This window comes from Phaseolus vulgaris, chromosome 11, assembly GCF_000499845.2.
Source record: "Phaseolus vulgaris cultivar G19833 chromosome 11, P. vulgaris v2.0, whole genome shotgun sequence".
Classification (NCBI taxonomy): Eukaryota; Viridiplantae; Streptophyta; class Magnoliopsida; order Fabales; family Fabaceae; genus Phaseolus; species Phaseolus vulgaris.
Genome location: NC_023749.2, coordinates 11,238,104 through 11,256,843, shown reverse-complemented (window position 1 = coordinate 11,256,843; position 18,740 = coordinate 11,238,104). Strand labels below are relative to the sequence as shown.

General features: G+C 32.4%; 1 protein-coding gene across 1 annotated transcript; it reads left to right on the top strand.

Annotated features, from left to right (window-relative positions):
- The first annotated feature begins 16,599 nt into the window (after positions 1-16,599).
- Positions 16,600-17,271, top strand: LOC137824569 (pterocarpan synthase 1-like). The gene has a single exon (XM_068630236.1). The coding sequence runs from the start codon at positions 16,645-16,647 to the stop codon at positions 17,197-17,199; it is 555 nt and encodes a 184-aa protein (XP_068486337.1). The 5' UTR covers positions 16,600-16,644; the 3' UTR covers positions 17,200-17,271.
- The last annotated feature ends 1,469 nt before the right edge of the window (positions 17,272-18,740 follow it).

Genomic DNA, 18,740 nt, shown 5'->3' with positions numbered 1-18,740 from the left:
CAAATTAAATTTATAACAAACTAAATACCTAAAAAATAAAGAAAAATAGAATATAAATTTAAATCATAAATTTAAAGCATAAACAAAAAAACAAACAAAATATAAATTGAAAAAACAATTACATACCTGAAGAAGAGAAGAAGAACACAACAAGGGAGGAAGATGAAACTTTATCTAAACAATTTCCACCAACAAAACACCTAAAAACACTCATATTTTATTAAAAAACAGAAGAAGAAAAATCACGAAAAACACAAACTGCAAAATCTAGAAAAAAACTACGAACATAACCGATTATGCTATGTCTTAAAAATACAGCTTAATCAATTAGCCAAAGTTTTCAACATTATAATCGATTATGCCTTTGTTACAAAAACAAACCTAATCGATTATGTACATCAGTTTTATAACATAATCAATTAGGCACAATTTAACACACAAAAGATAATTGATTAGCCTAAAAAAATAGAAGATAATGATTATGTGTTCTGCTTAATCAATTATCAACTTATTTTTAGGGCATAATCGATTAAGTGTCCTGTGTTTTTCCATTGCTAATCGATTAGGCACCGTAAAAAATATCAAAATGACAAACTTGAGATTGAAGATGCATGTTCAACTCACTGTCTTTCGCACTCTACTCACTCATGAAACTCTCCAAGGCTAGTGGAGCAATGCAGATGTGTGTTTTAATGTAATGTGTGTTTCTGAGAAGCATGGTTATATAACAGCTCTCGTGAATGTAACTTATTTATGACCTAACCTACCCAGACAATGCATTGAACACGTTCAACACGATCAAAGAGATTCCTTGTGCTAAAGTCAGGAATCTCTAAATGGAATAACTGTGGTGCATGGCATGGTAGTGCGATATTCATTGACAAAAAAGTGAAGAAAAGCAAGGGCACAATGGTAAAACACTCATGTATTATGTGACTTTCTGTCCAATGTTGCGAGGCACCCTCACCCACTGACCTTTCTCTTTCACCATCGTTCCCTTACCTCTCCATTGCGTTGATTCAAACGAGGGGTGCACCCTCTCATCCGTCGTCAACTACAATGCACACCTAATCCAAACAGAGTGTAAGGGACTTTGATTCAACCCAGGTGTATTTTCAGCAATCACAAATGTAATGAGGGAGGAGACAGTTGCCATCTTTAAAATATTTTACTTCATGTTTTTTTTATGTATAAGGTGTCCCTAACCTCATATTCTTATATCATTGTACACTAACTTCATATTCACCGTACCTTTACATGTATATGTATACATTCAAGTAAACTAATATATGTATATTGTACATACGCACACACACACACTCACACACACACACACACACACACACACACACACATATATATATATATATATATATATATTAAACGATCTAATGGTTGCACTTATGTTGTGTTTGGATTAAGGAATGAAATTGTGGGGATTTGAGAGAGTGGAAGTGTCAGGATTTGAGAAGAAAGTTTGTGTGTTTGGATTGGAATATGTTAGAGTGAATGTGTGAGTAAATTTTATTGAAGTATGTGAGTGATGTGATGGTTGTGAGGGTATTCTGAATTATTTTTAATGGTGTAAAATGTAAGATTACAAATTTACCCTTGTGTATAAAATAATTGAAAATTGAAGTAAGAGTTAATTTTGTGTAGATTTTAGTTAATTAAAATATTTTAGTTAATTAAATATTTTTGTTAGTTAAATTTATGTATTTAGATAATTTTAATATCATTTATGATTATTTCATTTGTATTATATTATGTTATATATATATATATATTAACTATATACAATTTATTTATATAAAAATATTAATATTAATGATGATTTTCATTATTATTTTGAAAATTTTAATATATTTTAAAAGTAAACAAGTATTTAAAATTTAAAAATATTATGATATATGAATTAATAACATAAAAAATGATATTTTATATTTCATGTACCATTGTTTATTTGAATTTGTATGGTATAAATAATGAAAAAAAAAATTAAAACTGGAAAATCTAGACAATCTAGAAAAAAAAAATAACATAATCAATTATGGTTTGCCTTAAAAAACAAACATAATCGATTATTCATAGTTTTTAACAACATAATCGATTACGCTTCCATTAACACACAACATAATTGATTATGCTTGAAAAAAAAGAAGGGAATCGATTATGCATTATGGATAATCGATTATGCACTGTTTTTATGGTTAATCGATTATGGATCATTTGTTTTCATATGGTTAATCAATTATACATTGTGGTATATGTAAAACATACCACATGTGTAAAAATGTGAAAGAAAATGAGGGGCACATATGTAATCTAACGATGCAAATGTGGTTTCCTCCTCATTCTTTTATAAATATCTGCAAAGGTGATGATGTGAGTTGATTTTAAGCTTGCACATTTTATGGGTTGCACTTTGTTTGAGTTTTTGTTTTAAGCAGAATATGGTGAGAAACCCAAAGAAGATTCCCACTGAACCACGAACTTAACCAAGTGGTTAAGTAAGTGTGAAGGTTCACTTATAGAGGGCAAAGAGAAAACACAATTATATGGTGAAGATGATGATGAGGTGCGAAATTAAAACAAGGAACAAGATAAAGAAAAACAATGTAAAGGCCAAAATTAAAGAGTAGAGAAAGATATAAAATGGAATGGAAAGTGGCGCAAAGAAAAGAAAGGAAAATGTAAAGAGATGAAGACAACTTATGGAAAATGGAGTAAGGAGTCACGCCACTTGGAAGGGTGGGAGCTTCCAAGATGAGTGGTGAGGAGCCACCACTTGAGATGCACTACTCTTAAGATAAGGCCGAAGACAATTTAGGAGACAAAGCTCACTAATCAATCAAGCAGAGTTTCTCTTCTTCATTCAAATTCAATGTGTGAAATACATGAGGCAATGCACTTTATTTATGGGAGAGAGTGTCTTGGAGAACAAGATAGAGGGGTAAGGGTGTCATTTGTGAGAAATCTTATAGAAGGTAGGTCAAAGAAACTCTAAACCTAGAAGCACTTGTCATGCAAGGTGGGTTTGGCACAAGCCTAATTTATGCTAAGTACACCCCAATTTATGCTAAGTGAACCCTACTTTAGCTTATTCTTCTATTTGGACCCCCAAAGTGAGCCCAATTTATTTAGATAAACTTGTCTTTTAAAATGACCAGAAGAAAGTACATTTGATGCTCTGGCCTATGTCAAGTTCTTCTTCTGCTAAGGTCCTTCTGAAGTTTGGTGGGGTCTTGTCTTGTATGTTGAGATGGCTGACTTTATTGTGAAGTGTCTGTTGTTTCCTTGATTATCTCATTGTCTAATTGGGTTATATTAGGTGAGAAGAACCAATTTGCCCCTATCCCTCCACTTCCACGCCCCCATATCCCTTCACATTCACATAAGCGAACAAAGGGTGCACCCTCACTTCTGTCTGCATCAGCAGCGCACCCCCTGATCCAAACATAGTGTTAGCCTTATTGATCCCTAGATTTATCTGCATTTTACATATTTTTTAAATTTTTATTGTTGTCTCAAATCACTTTTATATTCATGTCCTGTTTTCACTTAGTATAATTGTATTTTCATCGTCTAAAACTTCCTTTGCTTTTTGTTTCATTACTGTAATTTCATTTTTTCTTGTCATTTTAATTCCATTTTTTATTGTCATTAGTTTTCAATTCAAATTTTAAATTTTTCATTCAACCCTTTTTACACCCTTATTTGTGGGAACCCAAAAGTAGGTAAGGCAGGGTTATCTTGGAGAGATTTGAAAACTTTCCATTTCCTCTAAATTTTGGAAAATTATTTTAAAAATCACTCAAATAAGTGAAAGGCTAACCATAAGCTTTGGATTCCTGTTCCCTTGTAAGTCTCTTATCTAAACATATCCTTTGCATTATACATTGACTTTTGTTTATCTTCATGTATCTCTATTTATTGTGCATTCTTCCATATGACCAACTATTATCGAGGCTTCTGATTCATGACATGACGAAACATTCTTATCTGAGACTCTACAATTTGTTCCCCAATAGGTGTTGCTTTTACATTTTTTCCAATACATCCCGTCCTAATTCTTATTTTCTTGTATGTCCTATGTAGCACATCATCTTCATCTATGCTACATTTAGGTTAAGCTCACTACAAGAAAAAATAGTTTTAGGGATATAAAGTATTCATCACTGAAACTTATAAATATGTCACTATTAATATATATCTTGTGATAATAATTAAATTGTCACTAGTGCACTTGTCACTATTATATTTGTGACAATAATTTTGAATGTAACTAAAACTAAGCTCTATTGTGACAAGAACACTTATCAGTGATAATTTGATGTAAGAGTGACAACAAAAAAATATCATAAATATATAAGACAATAGTGATAAATTAATCATCACTGGTGTCCCTAAACCCTAAAGATAAATTATTTTTCAGTATTATTAATTTATAATAATAATAATTAATATCCTTTTAATGTCAAATTTTATGTGATAATTATTTATTAATTAATTTTAATTATTAATATTTTGTTAATTAATTTTAGTTATTAATATTTTATGGGACAATTGTTTATTAATTAATTTTACAACTTACTATATTTATCACATTTGAACAGTTAATAGAATAGGAGATTCTATGCAAAATATGAAACTAAAATAAAAGGAGAATAGTAATTTTTTTCATCAACAAAGAATAAAAAATAAAACGGATAATTTCAGGGATGTACAACCCTAATACAAAGGATCAAAGGGATAATTCTTAAAACCATAATACAAATCCTAATCAAAATCAGACAAACTATCCAAGACACCCTTAATCCTAGAAAGCTATAAACCTTACCAAATTCTTCTACAATTAGAGAGCAAAAGCTGTAAATGGCTGGGATCCTACATTCATCACCCAACAAAAAAACCTTCTTAACTGACAACCCTCCAAGGAAACATGTTTGTATTGAAAAGAAAACAACCAAATGGTGCTAGATGATATATGCTCTGGTTTGCTAGAAATAGTTCTCTAAAACCATGGCAGAGAGTTCTATTATGCTAGCAATTTAATGCAGCAAAAAGTACTAACTGCATACATCACTTCACAACACCAGCAACAACCTACATGTTTCCTTCCTTTTACATACTATGTTACATTCACTGCCCCTGCTTCAACATTTCTTCTGCCACAACTCCAATCTTTCCACCTTTGGTTCCACCATCTTGTATTTATGTCAATCTTTTTTCCATTTTGACTTAGAATACGGGATATTGACGAAGTTCGTCGGTGCTTTTGATCCAACCAGCTACAACAACCATACCAAAGTGCCCAAGTCCCTTTAACATTCTGCTACCTACTAAGTAACCTTTATTGCCCATGCTTCAACATGTCTCCTGCCATTGCTCCATTCTTTCCACCTTTGGTTCCACCATCTTATCTTTATGTCCTTTCTTCCATCTGCTACACAAAAAGAAAAACCCTTACACAACACCTATCTATAACATAACTTGTACGTAGCGTACAAAATAAAAAAGCAGACAAAACAACACTCTGAACTAGATTAATGATTGTAGGCAATTTAGACAATAGTAGTTATATCTTGATTTCAGAATAGAAGTAAGCAATAAATATTAGAGTAATAAATCGTAGAGTTGCCTATGAATAACCAATGTTTAAGTCATGAGTTGGTGAATTTTTCTTCAAACATTACGTAGAAGATAAACAAAGAAAAGACAAAACAAACTAGTTCCTCACTTTTCAATTTTTGTCCCAATTTTAACATTTTAAATGCATTAATTGAATCATTGTTAGTATCAAGGAAAGACCAGAATAGTGGTGAAAAAAAATCCTTGCAGCCTGTTTCAGGCCAAAATGTTTAGAGTCATTTTGCCTTGTGGTGGTGTTCTTGCTGACTTGGAAACAAAAAAAGTACATAGCAAATAGGAAGCAAAATTGCATATGTGTATTTGGCTTACACTATATATGATTTGGTGATTCTTACAACAATTTCAAAAGTTGTTGGACTTGTTCAACAGTGAAGAGATTATTTTCTTTTATCTTTTTATCACTCTTATTATTGTGAATTTGATCTCCATCATTTCTTAAAGTGAGATTGCAAGATTAGTCATTACTTTTCTCCCTTTCAAATTGATCATTTCTTTGCTTGTACCACAGAGGATACCTGTGTTTCGCTTAAGATTCATCAAGTGTGTGATTCTATTTGTGACAATATGAACATTGAGTCCCTTAATCATAACATTTACCTCCACCTTTTCATCCTTTCCAATTATTGTTTCTACCTTGCAGTTTCCAACTCCCTTGATCTTGTAATTTCCAATTATTCTACTCATCAGTGTTGTTCCAATTTTGTTGTTTCTCAGTAACATTAATCACAACTCTATTCTCCAAATTTCCATTTCTAGTAAGTTGGTGTTCCTGTTAAATCACCAAAACAAACATACGATTAATGTTGGAAAGAGTTTCCATCAACAAGATTTCAATTTTTACAGCATTATAAACCTCATTGAGTCATTTCAAGAAATATATAACATACTCTAAATCTCTATATTTGAGAGAGACTATTGAAATATCAAATTTGCATATACCACCACATTTGCATCTTGGTATAGGTCTCAAATATTCCAAATTTTTCTAAATAATTTTCAGATCTATATAAAATTGGGTAACCATTTTCTCACCTTGTTTGATGGAATGAATTTCTTGGAGTAAATCGGAGATGCAAAAATGGTTTCCTCTTGAAAAAGGTTCCTAAATCATCCCATAAACTCTTTGTAATGTCTATGTAAATCACGCTATTGACAATTTGTTTAGACAATGTGCGATTATTCTGAGATAAAACCATCACATTACACCTCTTCTATGCTTCGAATAGAGGATCATTGCGCTTAGGCATGTTAATACTTCCATCAACAAACTTTAATTTATTCTTCGATTAGAGGGCTCTTCTCATATTCCTACTCCAATAGTGATAATTTTGCTCTTTGAATTGAAGGTTAACAAAAATAGTCCTAGGGTTCTCACTAGAATGAAGGTAGAATGAAGGTAATAAATAGTAGAAGGATTTACACAAAGGTCTTTGGAAACATTACTCTCAACAATAGAGTCCATAAAAAATAATAGAGCTTTTATTTCAATGGATTCTATCTTTTACAAACACCATATAAAAACATAAATACAAAATAAGGACATCGATAAGCACATATTACTGACAAAAATACGACAGGCAAAAATCCATCGATAATATGCTTGTTGGTAAATTTATCGATAGAAAGTTTCCATTAATAAATTTATCAACAAAAGTTTCCATTAATAAATTTATCAACAAAAATTATATGGACAGTATTTTTTTTATCAATAATTATTAATATTTTAAAAATATTATTTATGATTATTTTTTTCAATAATTATTTATTATTATTACAATATATTATTATTGAAATTCATTAACCAAACTCAATATATTATTATAATAATATCGTAAGAGAGCCTGAAACAACTTAATCAAAGTCATTTTAATATCATATTCTGATTTTTTATTTTATTATGTTATTAAAATAAAAAATAAAAATAATAATATCAATAATAATAATATTAGTATTAATATTATTATAATTATTTTAATTATTAATAATTTTATTAGTATTATTAGTGTTAACATTATAATCATTAATATAACATTAATAATAATAAGTATTGGTAATAATAACAGTGATAATATTAATAATAAAATTACTAATGATAGAAATATTATTATTAATGATGATATTATTTTAATAATAATAATTTTAATATTAATAAAATTTATGATAATTATAATTATTATTATAATTTTAATTTTAATAAAATTAAGTATAAATAATAATAATGTTAATATTAATAAAATTAATAATAATAATGCTAATGTTAATTTTGATAAATTAATAATAATTATAATAATAATAATAATAAATATGGATAATAACTATAATGTTTATATTTATAAAATTAATAATAATAATATTAATAATTATAATATTAGTAATATAAATAATAGTTATAGTAATAATATTAATACTAATAATACTAACTTTATTATTAATAAAATTAACAATAATTACAATAATTATAATAAAATTATAATAATAATTATTATAATAATATTGATATTAATAATAATAATAATTACAATAATATTAATATAAATCATATTAATAATATTAATATTATTATTAATAATATTAATGGTATTAATAATGAAACTAACATTGGTGTGGTGGCTATCACCTCTCCAACTCTGTGAATCTGAGTTTAGTTTTATTATGTAACAAATGTACTTTTTATCTTTAATAAGTTTGACGTTCGACAGAATTATTAATGAATTATGGTTCTTGTTTAATTATCAATAAATATTTATTCGTATTAAAAATATCTTTTTAATTTTTAAATTTGTTGATAATTAATAATTATCGATAAATTTATTTTTATCAATAATGTTATTCGACTCCATTCTTTCTATATCACTATTTATACTTTTATTTTTCTATTTAGTATTATTTTATTTTTATTTTTTTATTTAATATTTTTTTTTATTTTCTTATCTAACACCATTTCAAAAGTAAATAAAAAACTTAATAAATTAAAAAAAATGATAATTTTAATTTTGCATATATTAAAAAAATAAATATTTTTAATATTTAAAAATAGTTAGAAATAGATTAATAAATAAATAAAAATATTTTTTTACAAAATAAAAAAAAATTAAAAATATTTAGTTTAATTTTTTTTTAAGAATGAAGAAAATAAAAAGTTAAACCCTACAACAACATAAAATTTGAATCTATAAACAAAATTTAGTATTTATTTATTATTATTGGTGATGTAATAATGTTAATTTTAAGTAAAAAATACATGACATAATTATAAAAAATCCAAAGTCAATTACTATTAATTAGTAGTTGATACACATAATATTGAAGTGAGTAGACACTAATGCAAATGTTATACTTAATGCTTAAAAATGTGTAGACACTTTAATATTATTTGTGTGTCCACTACTAATTAATACTAATTGACTTTAGGTTTTTTTTATAAGGTTTAATTACTTTTTTCGTCCCTATATTTATAGCCAATAGTCAATTTGGTACAGTGGTTTTTAAAAAATTCAATTTGGTCCCTAAGTTTTTTAAAATGTATTAAAAATGGTCCTTTCTGTTAAATATCACCAAACGGCTAAGTGGTGCTTATGTGGCAGACACGTGTAAGTTACGTGGATTGTGCTTACATTACTTTGGTGAATACTGAATTAGGGTTTAGGTTATTCAAATTGGGGATTTCGAATTTCTGATTTAGGTTTCTGATACGAGGATTGCTCCCCTGGTTGGATTCTGTGGTGCGCTTCCCTGCTTCGATTCCATTCGGAGGTGTGCTCCCCTCATTCGATTCTGTGGTGCGATCATGAGTTACGATGGTGAGTTGCGTTCCCATGGTCGATTTGGAGGAGCGATTATGTGGTGCGGTCCAGAGGTGGTGAAGGGGCAGCGATTGTGATCCAGACCGTGGTGTCGTTTTGTGGTTGCTCCTTTATAAGGTTAGTAATTTTTTACTTAGTTTCAGAGTGGTTCTGTTTTTTATTACTTTTAGAGAACATATACAGAGTTGTTTATGATGTAGGGTCCACTTTTTTATGTGTGGTCCAACATTTGGTCTCTGACATAATTTTGTGATGTGTGGTCCAACATTTAAGTGAAGGTTTGATTTGTAATTGATTACAATACTTCTCCACCTCAAGGGCCCATCATTCAGCTGCTTACTTAGATTATAGTAGTTGCTAATGTGTGAAACAGAACTTGTTCTATTCCTGCAGCTCTTTATCCATGTGCAGATGATTTTGTGATGTTGGGGTTCAAAATTATGCAGATTCAATTTGGAATGGGACTTCAGTTACATATGTGGTGTGCAGTTTCTGCATTGGCTCAACCTTTAAAGTGATGTAGGCAGTTTTGTGGAGGTTATCTAATTTCATTGCAACATAATTCCTCTTGACTGGAAGAATGTTAGGTGCTTGTATCTGGAAGAGTCGTCCACACAGTTGCTTCCATGCTTCTTTATCAATCCCTTCCTATAATCATTTCGTTTATCTAGAATTAATGCCCCTGGTTTTGCTTGCAATATTTCAGAAACTGAGTTAAAACTGGAAACTAAAATCTTTGTCCAAAGCAAGCATTATTTAAATTGAGATTGTATTCTATGTTCTAGATATATGCAGAAGGTTATTATTGTATAAAATACATTAGCGTACAGTTTGAATACCATGTAGGCAGGAGAGTGTAAAACAATTTGCGTACAGTTTGAATACCAGGGTCATCTCAGGCAGCTCGAAGGACAACAAGATCAACTGCAATAATTCAGAAACTGAGTTAAAGCTGGAAACTAAAATCTTTGTCCAAGGCAAGCATTATTTAAATTGAGATTGTATTCTTTGTTCTAGATATATGCAGAAGGTTATTATTGTATAAAATACATTAGCGTACAGTTTGAATATCATGTAGGCAGAAGAGTGTAAAACAATTTGCGTACAGTTTGCATATAGTTTGAATACCAGGGTCATCTCAGCCAGCTCGAAGGACAACAAGATCAGCTTAAGTTACAGTCCATCAGAGGCCGCTTTTGGAAGCCATGAATGCTTTTGGAACTCACTCATTTCTAAACTTATGTATTTTGAAAAACAATTATTATAAGACCAAACTGTGGTAGCTCTTATGGATTCATTAGTGAAGAAAATCTGTTTGTGCTTTATCTTCTAATGTATTACATATCTTTTGTATTACTTTTACATACTTTACCTTTATATTATTATAACATCACAATTTTTCTTCATTTATTTAGTCTTTGATGAGATTAGCCTCTGCTTGTTCTGAATTTTCTTGTTGTGTTGTCCAAATCAGAGTTCTTAATTGTTCATGATACTAATCTGTTTGATTCTTAATTTCAATTGTATAATACCTTTCGATCTCAAGTCCTTGGAGAAAAAACTTATATAGCGGTTGCACATTTTTAAATGTTGTTTAAATTTTTCTGAGAATATCATTGCTTATCTTTTCTATAAATATCTTCTAAACAACCAATGTATTTGATGTACCCTTACATCACTTTTGTGAAATCTTCAACCAGGTTTCATTTACATATAATAAACTTAAGTTTACAATGCAGCCTTGGCCCTGGGAATTGCAAATCAGTTAACCAACATAGTTTCAATTATGAAGTTTACTTCGCTCACTGCAACCAATGTGGAATTGTCCATTGTCCATTGTCTAGCAATAGTTCCATCTTTGTCATCCCCAATGTCTTCAATGCACTTGCACCATCTAAAAAAATTGCATCACATGCTTACGCCACTCCTACTCTGTATTAGACAAAACCATAAGCAAAAAATCAATGCCAATGCATTTTTTTTTCATAAGCCATAGTTTAATACATCTCACCTTATACTTTGGACACCCCAAAATTGTCTCCCACAATTTTTGAACGTTGTTGCGGTTCTCAAAACCGTAAATTCCCCACAATCGCAAATGGAGCAACAAAAGTCGTCCTACTCCCACCAGCATGGCTAGAATTCGATCGTTGTTGTTGCACTTCCATTCGGTTACAACTACATGATGATACAGATGCAGATCTATATGCACACATTTCCACCACAAACGGAACTACACCCACGAACGAATCACAAACCACAAGATCGCACCTCCGAATTCACTCGCACCACAGAATCGAATGAGGGGAGCACACCTCCGAATGGAACCGAAGCAGGGAAGCGCACCACAGAATCCAACTAGGGGAGCAATCCTCGTATCAGAAACCCTAAATCAGAAATTCGAAATCCCCAATTTGAATAACCTAAACCCTAATTTTGTATTCACTGAAGTAATGTAAGCACCATCCACGTAACTTACATGTGTCTGCCACATAAGCACCACTTAACACCGTTTGGTGATATTTAACAGAAAGGACCATTTTAAATACATTTTAAAAAACTTAGGGACCAAATTGAATTTTTTAAAAACCATTGTACCAAATTGACTATTGACTATAAATATAGGGACGAAAAAGGTAATTAAACCTTTTTATAATTATGTCCTATATTTTTTAGTTAAAATTAACATGATTACATTATCAATAATAATAAAAATTAATACTAATTTATGTTTATAGATTTAACTTTTATGTCGTTGTGGGGTTTAATTTTTTATTTTCTTCATTTAAAAAAAAATAAAACTAAACATTTTTACTTTTTTTTATTTTGTAAAAACTCATTTCTTTATTCATTAATAACTATTTTAAATATTAAAAATATTTATTTTTTTAATGTATTTAAAATTAAAAAAATTAATTTTTTAATTTTTGTTTTTACTTTTGAAATGGTACTAGATAGGGAAATAAAAATAAAAGGATGCCAGATAGAAAAATAAAAACAAAAGGTGCTAGATAGAAAAATAAAAATGTAAATAGTATTATATGAGGAATTGAGTCAATGCTATTTATTGATAATAAAAATTATCAATAAATATAAATTCGTCAATAAATTTATATTAGTAATTTAATTTTTTTATAGTAAATAACAATAATATTAAGATTAAAAGAAGTAAAGAGAATAATCGTATATTGTTTAGAAATTAATTCACAACATGAATTAAAAAATATCAGGTTTAATATATATTTGAAGTCTATAAAATAGATTTTAGAATTTCCACTTTAATTTATAAAAAAAAATCGAAATTGTTATATCTGTAGTTTTGTTTTTTAATACTTTTCCTTTGTAGCTAATTAGTCACGGAATCATTCGAAAAGTATAGAAAAGCTTAATAATTGGAAAATAATCCAGTGAAAAATTATTTTTAAATCTACTAAAATTCACTCCATCCACACGCATTCTTTTAGCATCATAATTTGATAATTTGATCCTGATATGTTATGAACAAATTATATAAAAATTACATACTTTAACTTAAAATAATAAATTTGCTCATCCATCCATATATTGAGGATGGATGTTCATGGATTGGATTTTTCAAAATTCAATCTAGATTCAATCCATGGATTTAAAATCTATATTCATTTTAACTAAATCAAATTTAAATGGATATTTTTTAAATTCATTTAAAGTGGATTAAATATAGATTCAATCTATTTTGTTAATTAGATTAAATCCACTTTGTCAATTACATTAAATTCATTTTGATGACTGGACAATAGTCCGGACCTGGATGATTCGACATCAGCCTGAGCTCGTTCGACTTGACATCGGCTCGAACTCGGACGACTCGATATCGGCCCGAACCCGGACGACTCGACATCAATCCGGGCCCAAACAACTCGACATCGGTCCGGGCCCAAACGAATCGACATCAGTCCAGGTCTAGACGACTCGACAATGGCATGGGCCTGGATGACTCGACATCGGCTTGGGCCTACTCGGCTTGACATCGGCCCAGGCCCGCTTGGCTCGACATTGGACAGGTCCCAATCGACTCAAATAAGACCCAGGCCCGCTCCACTTGACATCGGCCCGAGCCCGTTCAGCTCAACATTGGCTCGGGCCCGGGAGACTCGACATTGGCTTGGCCCGGCTCGGCTCGACATAGGCCCGACCCCAATCAACTCGACATGGGCCCTGGCCCGGACGATTCAACATGGGCCCATGCCCAAACGACTCGACATTGGCTCGGGCCTGGATGATTCGACATTGGCCTGGGCCCGCTCGACTCGACATTATTAGCCAGGGCCCAATCAACTTGACATCGACCCGGGCCCGCTCCACTTGACATTGGCTCGAGCTCAGACGACTCGACATCGGTCCTGGCCCGAACGACTCGACATCGGCTCGAGCCTGCTCAGCTCAACATCGGCCCGATCCCTCTCGACTCGACATTGGCCAAGGCCCAATCGACTCGACATAGACCCAGGCCCGCTCCTTTAGACATCGACTTGGGCCCGTTTGGCTCGACATCAAACGGGCCCGGGAGACTCGACATTGGCTCGGGCCGACTCAGCTCGACATTGGCCTGGGCCTAATCGACTCGACATCGGCTCGGCCCGGGAGACTCGACATTGGTTCGAGCTCGTTAGGCTCAACATTTGTCAGGGCCCAATCGACTTGACATCGACTCATGCCCTTTCCACTCGACATTGGCCCGGGCCCAATCAACTCGATATCGGCCCGGGCCTGGGAGACTCGACATTGACTCGGGCGCGTTCGAATCGACATCATCCTGGGCTTGCTCAGCTTGACATTGTAATGGCCCGTTCGGCTCGATATCAGCCCGGGCTTGCTCAGCTCGACTTTCGACTGGGCCCGTTCGGCTTGACATCAACCCAGGCCCGTTCGACTTGTCATCAGACCGGGGTTGCTCAACTCGACATTGGCCTGGGTCGTTCGGCTCGACATCGATGCGGGCCCGACGACTAGACATAAGCCCGGGTTGCTCGGCTCGATATTGACCCGGGCCAGCTCGGCTCGATATTGACCCGGGCCAGCTCGGCTTGACATTGGTCCGGGCCAACTTGGTTCGACATCGACTCAGGAATGCTCGGCTCGACATCGACTCGGGAATGCTCGGCTTGAAATCGTCCTGGGGCCCGAGACTGTTAGGTTAGACATCGGCTCGAGCCTGCTCAGCTCAACATCGGCCCGATCCCTCTCGACTCGACATTGGCCAAGGCCCAATCGACTCGACATAGACCCAGGCCCGCTCCTTTAGACATCGACTTGGGCCCGTTTGGCTCGACATCAAACGGGCCCGGGAGACTCGACATTGGCTCGGGCCGACTCAGCTCGACATTGGTCCGAGCCTAATCGACTCGACATTGGCTCGGCTTGGGAGACTCGACATTGGTTCGAGCTCGTTTGGCTCAACATTTGTTAGGGCCCAATCGACTTGACATCGACTCATGCCCTTTCCACTCGACATTGGCCCGAGCCCAATCAACTCGATATCGGCCCGGGCCTGGGAGACTCGACATTGACTCGAGCGCGTTCGACTCGACATCAGCCCGGGCTTGCTCAACTTGACATTGGAATGGCTCGTTCGGCTCGATATCAGCCCGGGCTTGCTCAGCTCAACATTGGAATGGCCCGTTTGGCTCGATATCATCCCGGGCTTGCTCAGCTCGACATTGGACTGGGCCCGTTCGGCTTGACATCAGACCGGGCTTGCTCAGCTCGACATTGGCCTGGGTCGTTCGGCTCGACATCGATACGGGCCCAACGACTAGACATCATCCTGGGTTGCTCGGCTCGATATTGACCCGGGCCAGCTCGGCTTAACATTGGTCCGGGCCAGCTTGGTTCGACATCGACTCGGGAATGCTCGACTCGAAATCGTCCTGGGGCCCGAGACTGTTCGGTTAGACATCGGCCCGGGCCCGCTCAACTCGACATCGGCTGGATTGTCTTGGCTTAACTTGGATCGGGCCAAGTCACAATCTATCCCAAAATGCAATTTGTATAATCTAGAAATGTATCCAATCTATATCTAATCCATATCCAATTAAATGGATTGGATTTAAAATCCAAAAATTTGGATTTAGATTTGAAATAAATCCATTTAAATGGATTAAAACTAATATGGATATGAATAATTATGGATTGGATTTTGTAATTTGGATTTTTTGTCCACCCTTATTTATTTATATATATATATATATATTATTATTATTATTATTAGATTAAGTGTTATTTCATATAGTAAGTTATAATCTTATTTTTATAATAAAAACATTTTCTAAATTTAATCACGTAAATTTTACTTGTGAAAGTTACTTGTCAAAGTGAGGAGATTTTTCCATTTTATATCTAAAAAATTAAAAATTATTTCTGATTTTTCAATAATTTTTTTTGTTGTGTGACATTTTTCTTTGTAGCCAATTAGTCCATGAAAGCATTCGAAAAGGATAGAAAAATGTAATAATTGGAAAATATGCAGTGATTTTTTTTTAAATCTATTAAAATTCACTCCACGCGTATTCTTTTTAGATCACATTAATTTAGTACTGATAGGTTATGAACAAATTATATAAAAAAATACACCATTTTAAACTTAAAATATTAAAATAATAAATTGTAAGTTTTTTTTTATAATTTATTATTTTTGTTCATTCATACTTAAATTATTTGAAATATTAAATATGAATCTTAACTTTTACAACCCAAAATCAAAAATAGCCAGCTAATGAATGAAAGAAAATGAAGAAATCATAGCCAGCTAGTTCAAGCTAATATGACATTTTGATGTTGTTCTTGTGCCTCATAATCACACTCAAATTACGTTAAACACGGTTATGAAACCTCCCATTCAAACTGCCACTTTTAATGTAACTCCTCTTGTTTTTTCTGTACTTTTTTCCTTAGGAAATGCAAATCTTATTCAGTTTCTGTTTCTAGTCATTCATTGGAGTCATTTACTCACGTGATAGGTGATGCACAAGCTTACAAAAAGATAAACTTTAACAGTTAAAAAACATTATAAAAAACAATCTTTTTCCAACAAAACCAGCAACAATGAAGAACCTCAAGCTCTTCCAAACACACCCTCACTGCTATAAATTCATCAATGTTTCTTCACATCTACATCTCAAAAGTTCTGTAGTACCTACTACAAAAGAAAATGGCAGCAGCAACAGTTTCAACACCCTTCTCCATTTCAATGGTCATGATATTCATCATCACAATGGTTTATCAAGCCCATGCTCAATTACCTCTACCTAGGGCTCGTCAAACAACCTCTGTGTTCTATCTACAAGACGTAACAACAGGCCCTAATGCCACAGTTGCTGCAGTGACGGGCATTAAGGGAAGGGATTGGAACTACAACACCTTTGGAAGCATATTTGTGGTTGATGACCCAGTCATGCTGGGCCCAAACCCAGGTTCTACAATAGTGGGGCGGGCCCAAGGTTTGATGGTTGTTTCGTCTCATGATGCAGCTAATGTGAATGTTGTTCTTTCAATTGTGTTCAGCAATTCGCAGTACAGTGGTAGCACCTTGGAGCTGCAAGGCATTAGTCGGCAGAGAGAGAATTATAAAGAGCTCTCTGTGGTGTCTGGAACTGGCCAATTTCGTTTTGCAAGAGGCTATGCTTCATTGCAAACTGTGGTTTATGATCCTCAAACTACGCGCTCCATCATTCGTTTGACTGTAACTATACAAACTCAAAATTAAGAATACTTGGTCATGTATTACTGTTTGTCTGCTTCTAAATAATATCAGACGACCATTTTCACCACTTCAAAATACCATTCATATTATTTCAGTTTAGTCATTTTTACTTCTTAATTAAGTATTATTAGATATCCGTTATTTTCTTTAACTTATAATTTTTATCTCAAAATTGAGATTCGAATTCCTGATTTTTTTTCTTATTATTTTAATTAACAACTATTTAGTCTGATAAATCCAGGAAAATAAGAAAAAAATAGTATATCCACACTAATAACACTTGTTCCCCACTTCTTAGATTTTTCGGAAAAAACGAAGTTTATATGCAAATTCACTTGAAGATATATAACTAAACTAGGTAAGGAATAACATTAGGATTTATTTATAGAGAAACATTTTATTGGTATAATAAGTTTTCATCTAGTTTGTTTTTAAAATTCTTGATGAATAGGTATGCGTTGTTTTTGTTAACATATGAGTTTCAGTCTAATCCTCCATATTTTTTTATATTTTTTTATTTTCTTTCTTTTTTGTAATAATAATTTTTTTTCATGTGATGACAGATGATTGTTGTTATTTGAGGTGTCAGCTTAGTTGAGATATCAAGTTGTATAATGATGCATAACATGAGAGCTTTTATAAAAAAAACATGGTTAATTTTGAAAGTGGATGGTAGATACCAAATTTTTAAAAATTCATTCATTTATTAATATTTTTTTTTATATTTTAGACTTTTAATTTACTGTTTTGGGTTTAGGATTTTAATATTATTTTTTAATTAAATTTTCAATTAAAAAATAACTAAATATTTTTAATTTTATAAAAAAATTCAAATTAATAATTCAATTAATTATTCCAATTTTTAAAAAATAAAAGATAAACCATTTTCAAAAAAAAAAATTAACCAAGTTGTAGTCCGGTACAACATGCACAATTTTAGTGTAAATTTCTTACAAGTGAAATCGTGCATGGGTGGACTTTAACTAAGTCTTAATTGCATAATCAATCAAAGTCGTTTTTGTTCATGACAACTTCAATTCTAATAATTTTGCACTAAAGTTATGTCATGGTGGTACGACTTTTTCATAAAACGCATCCTGACTTGAAGTTATGTGGTCATGAAGTCGTATCAACAAGACATGAGACTTGTCCAAACTCATACTTTTTAAATTTCAAATTGGATCAAATTCGTGCAAAAACTCAAATTCTTGATTATTTCTAAAAGTAATAAATACAACACTACCAAATAATTTCAAAAATTTATAGAACTAAAATAAAATAAAGAAATGCTAATTAGTACAATCATGTTTATTAAAATGTGGTTCTTAAGAGTGTTGGAGTAAATGATATTATTGTTCACATAAATGTATTGCATATTTTTTTATTACAATCATTCAATTAATTATTCCAATTTTAAAAAATAAAACATAAACAATTTTTTAAACAAAAAAGATTAACAAAGTTGAAGTCTAGTTTTGCATGCACAACTTCAGTGTAAATTTCATACAATTAAAATCGTGCATGGGTGGTACGACTTTAACTAA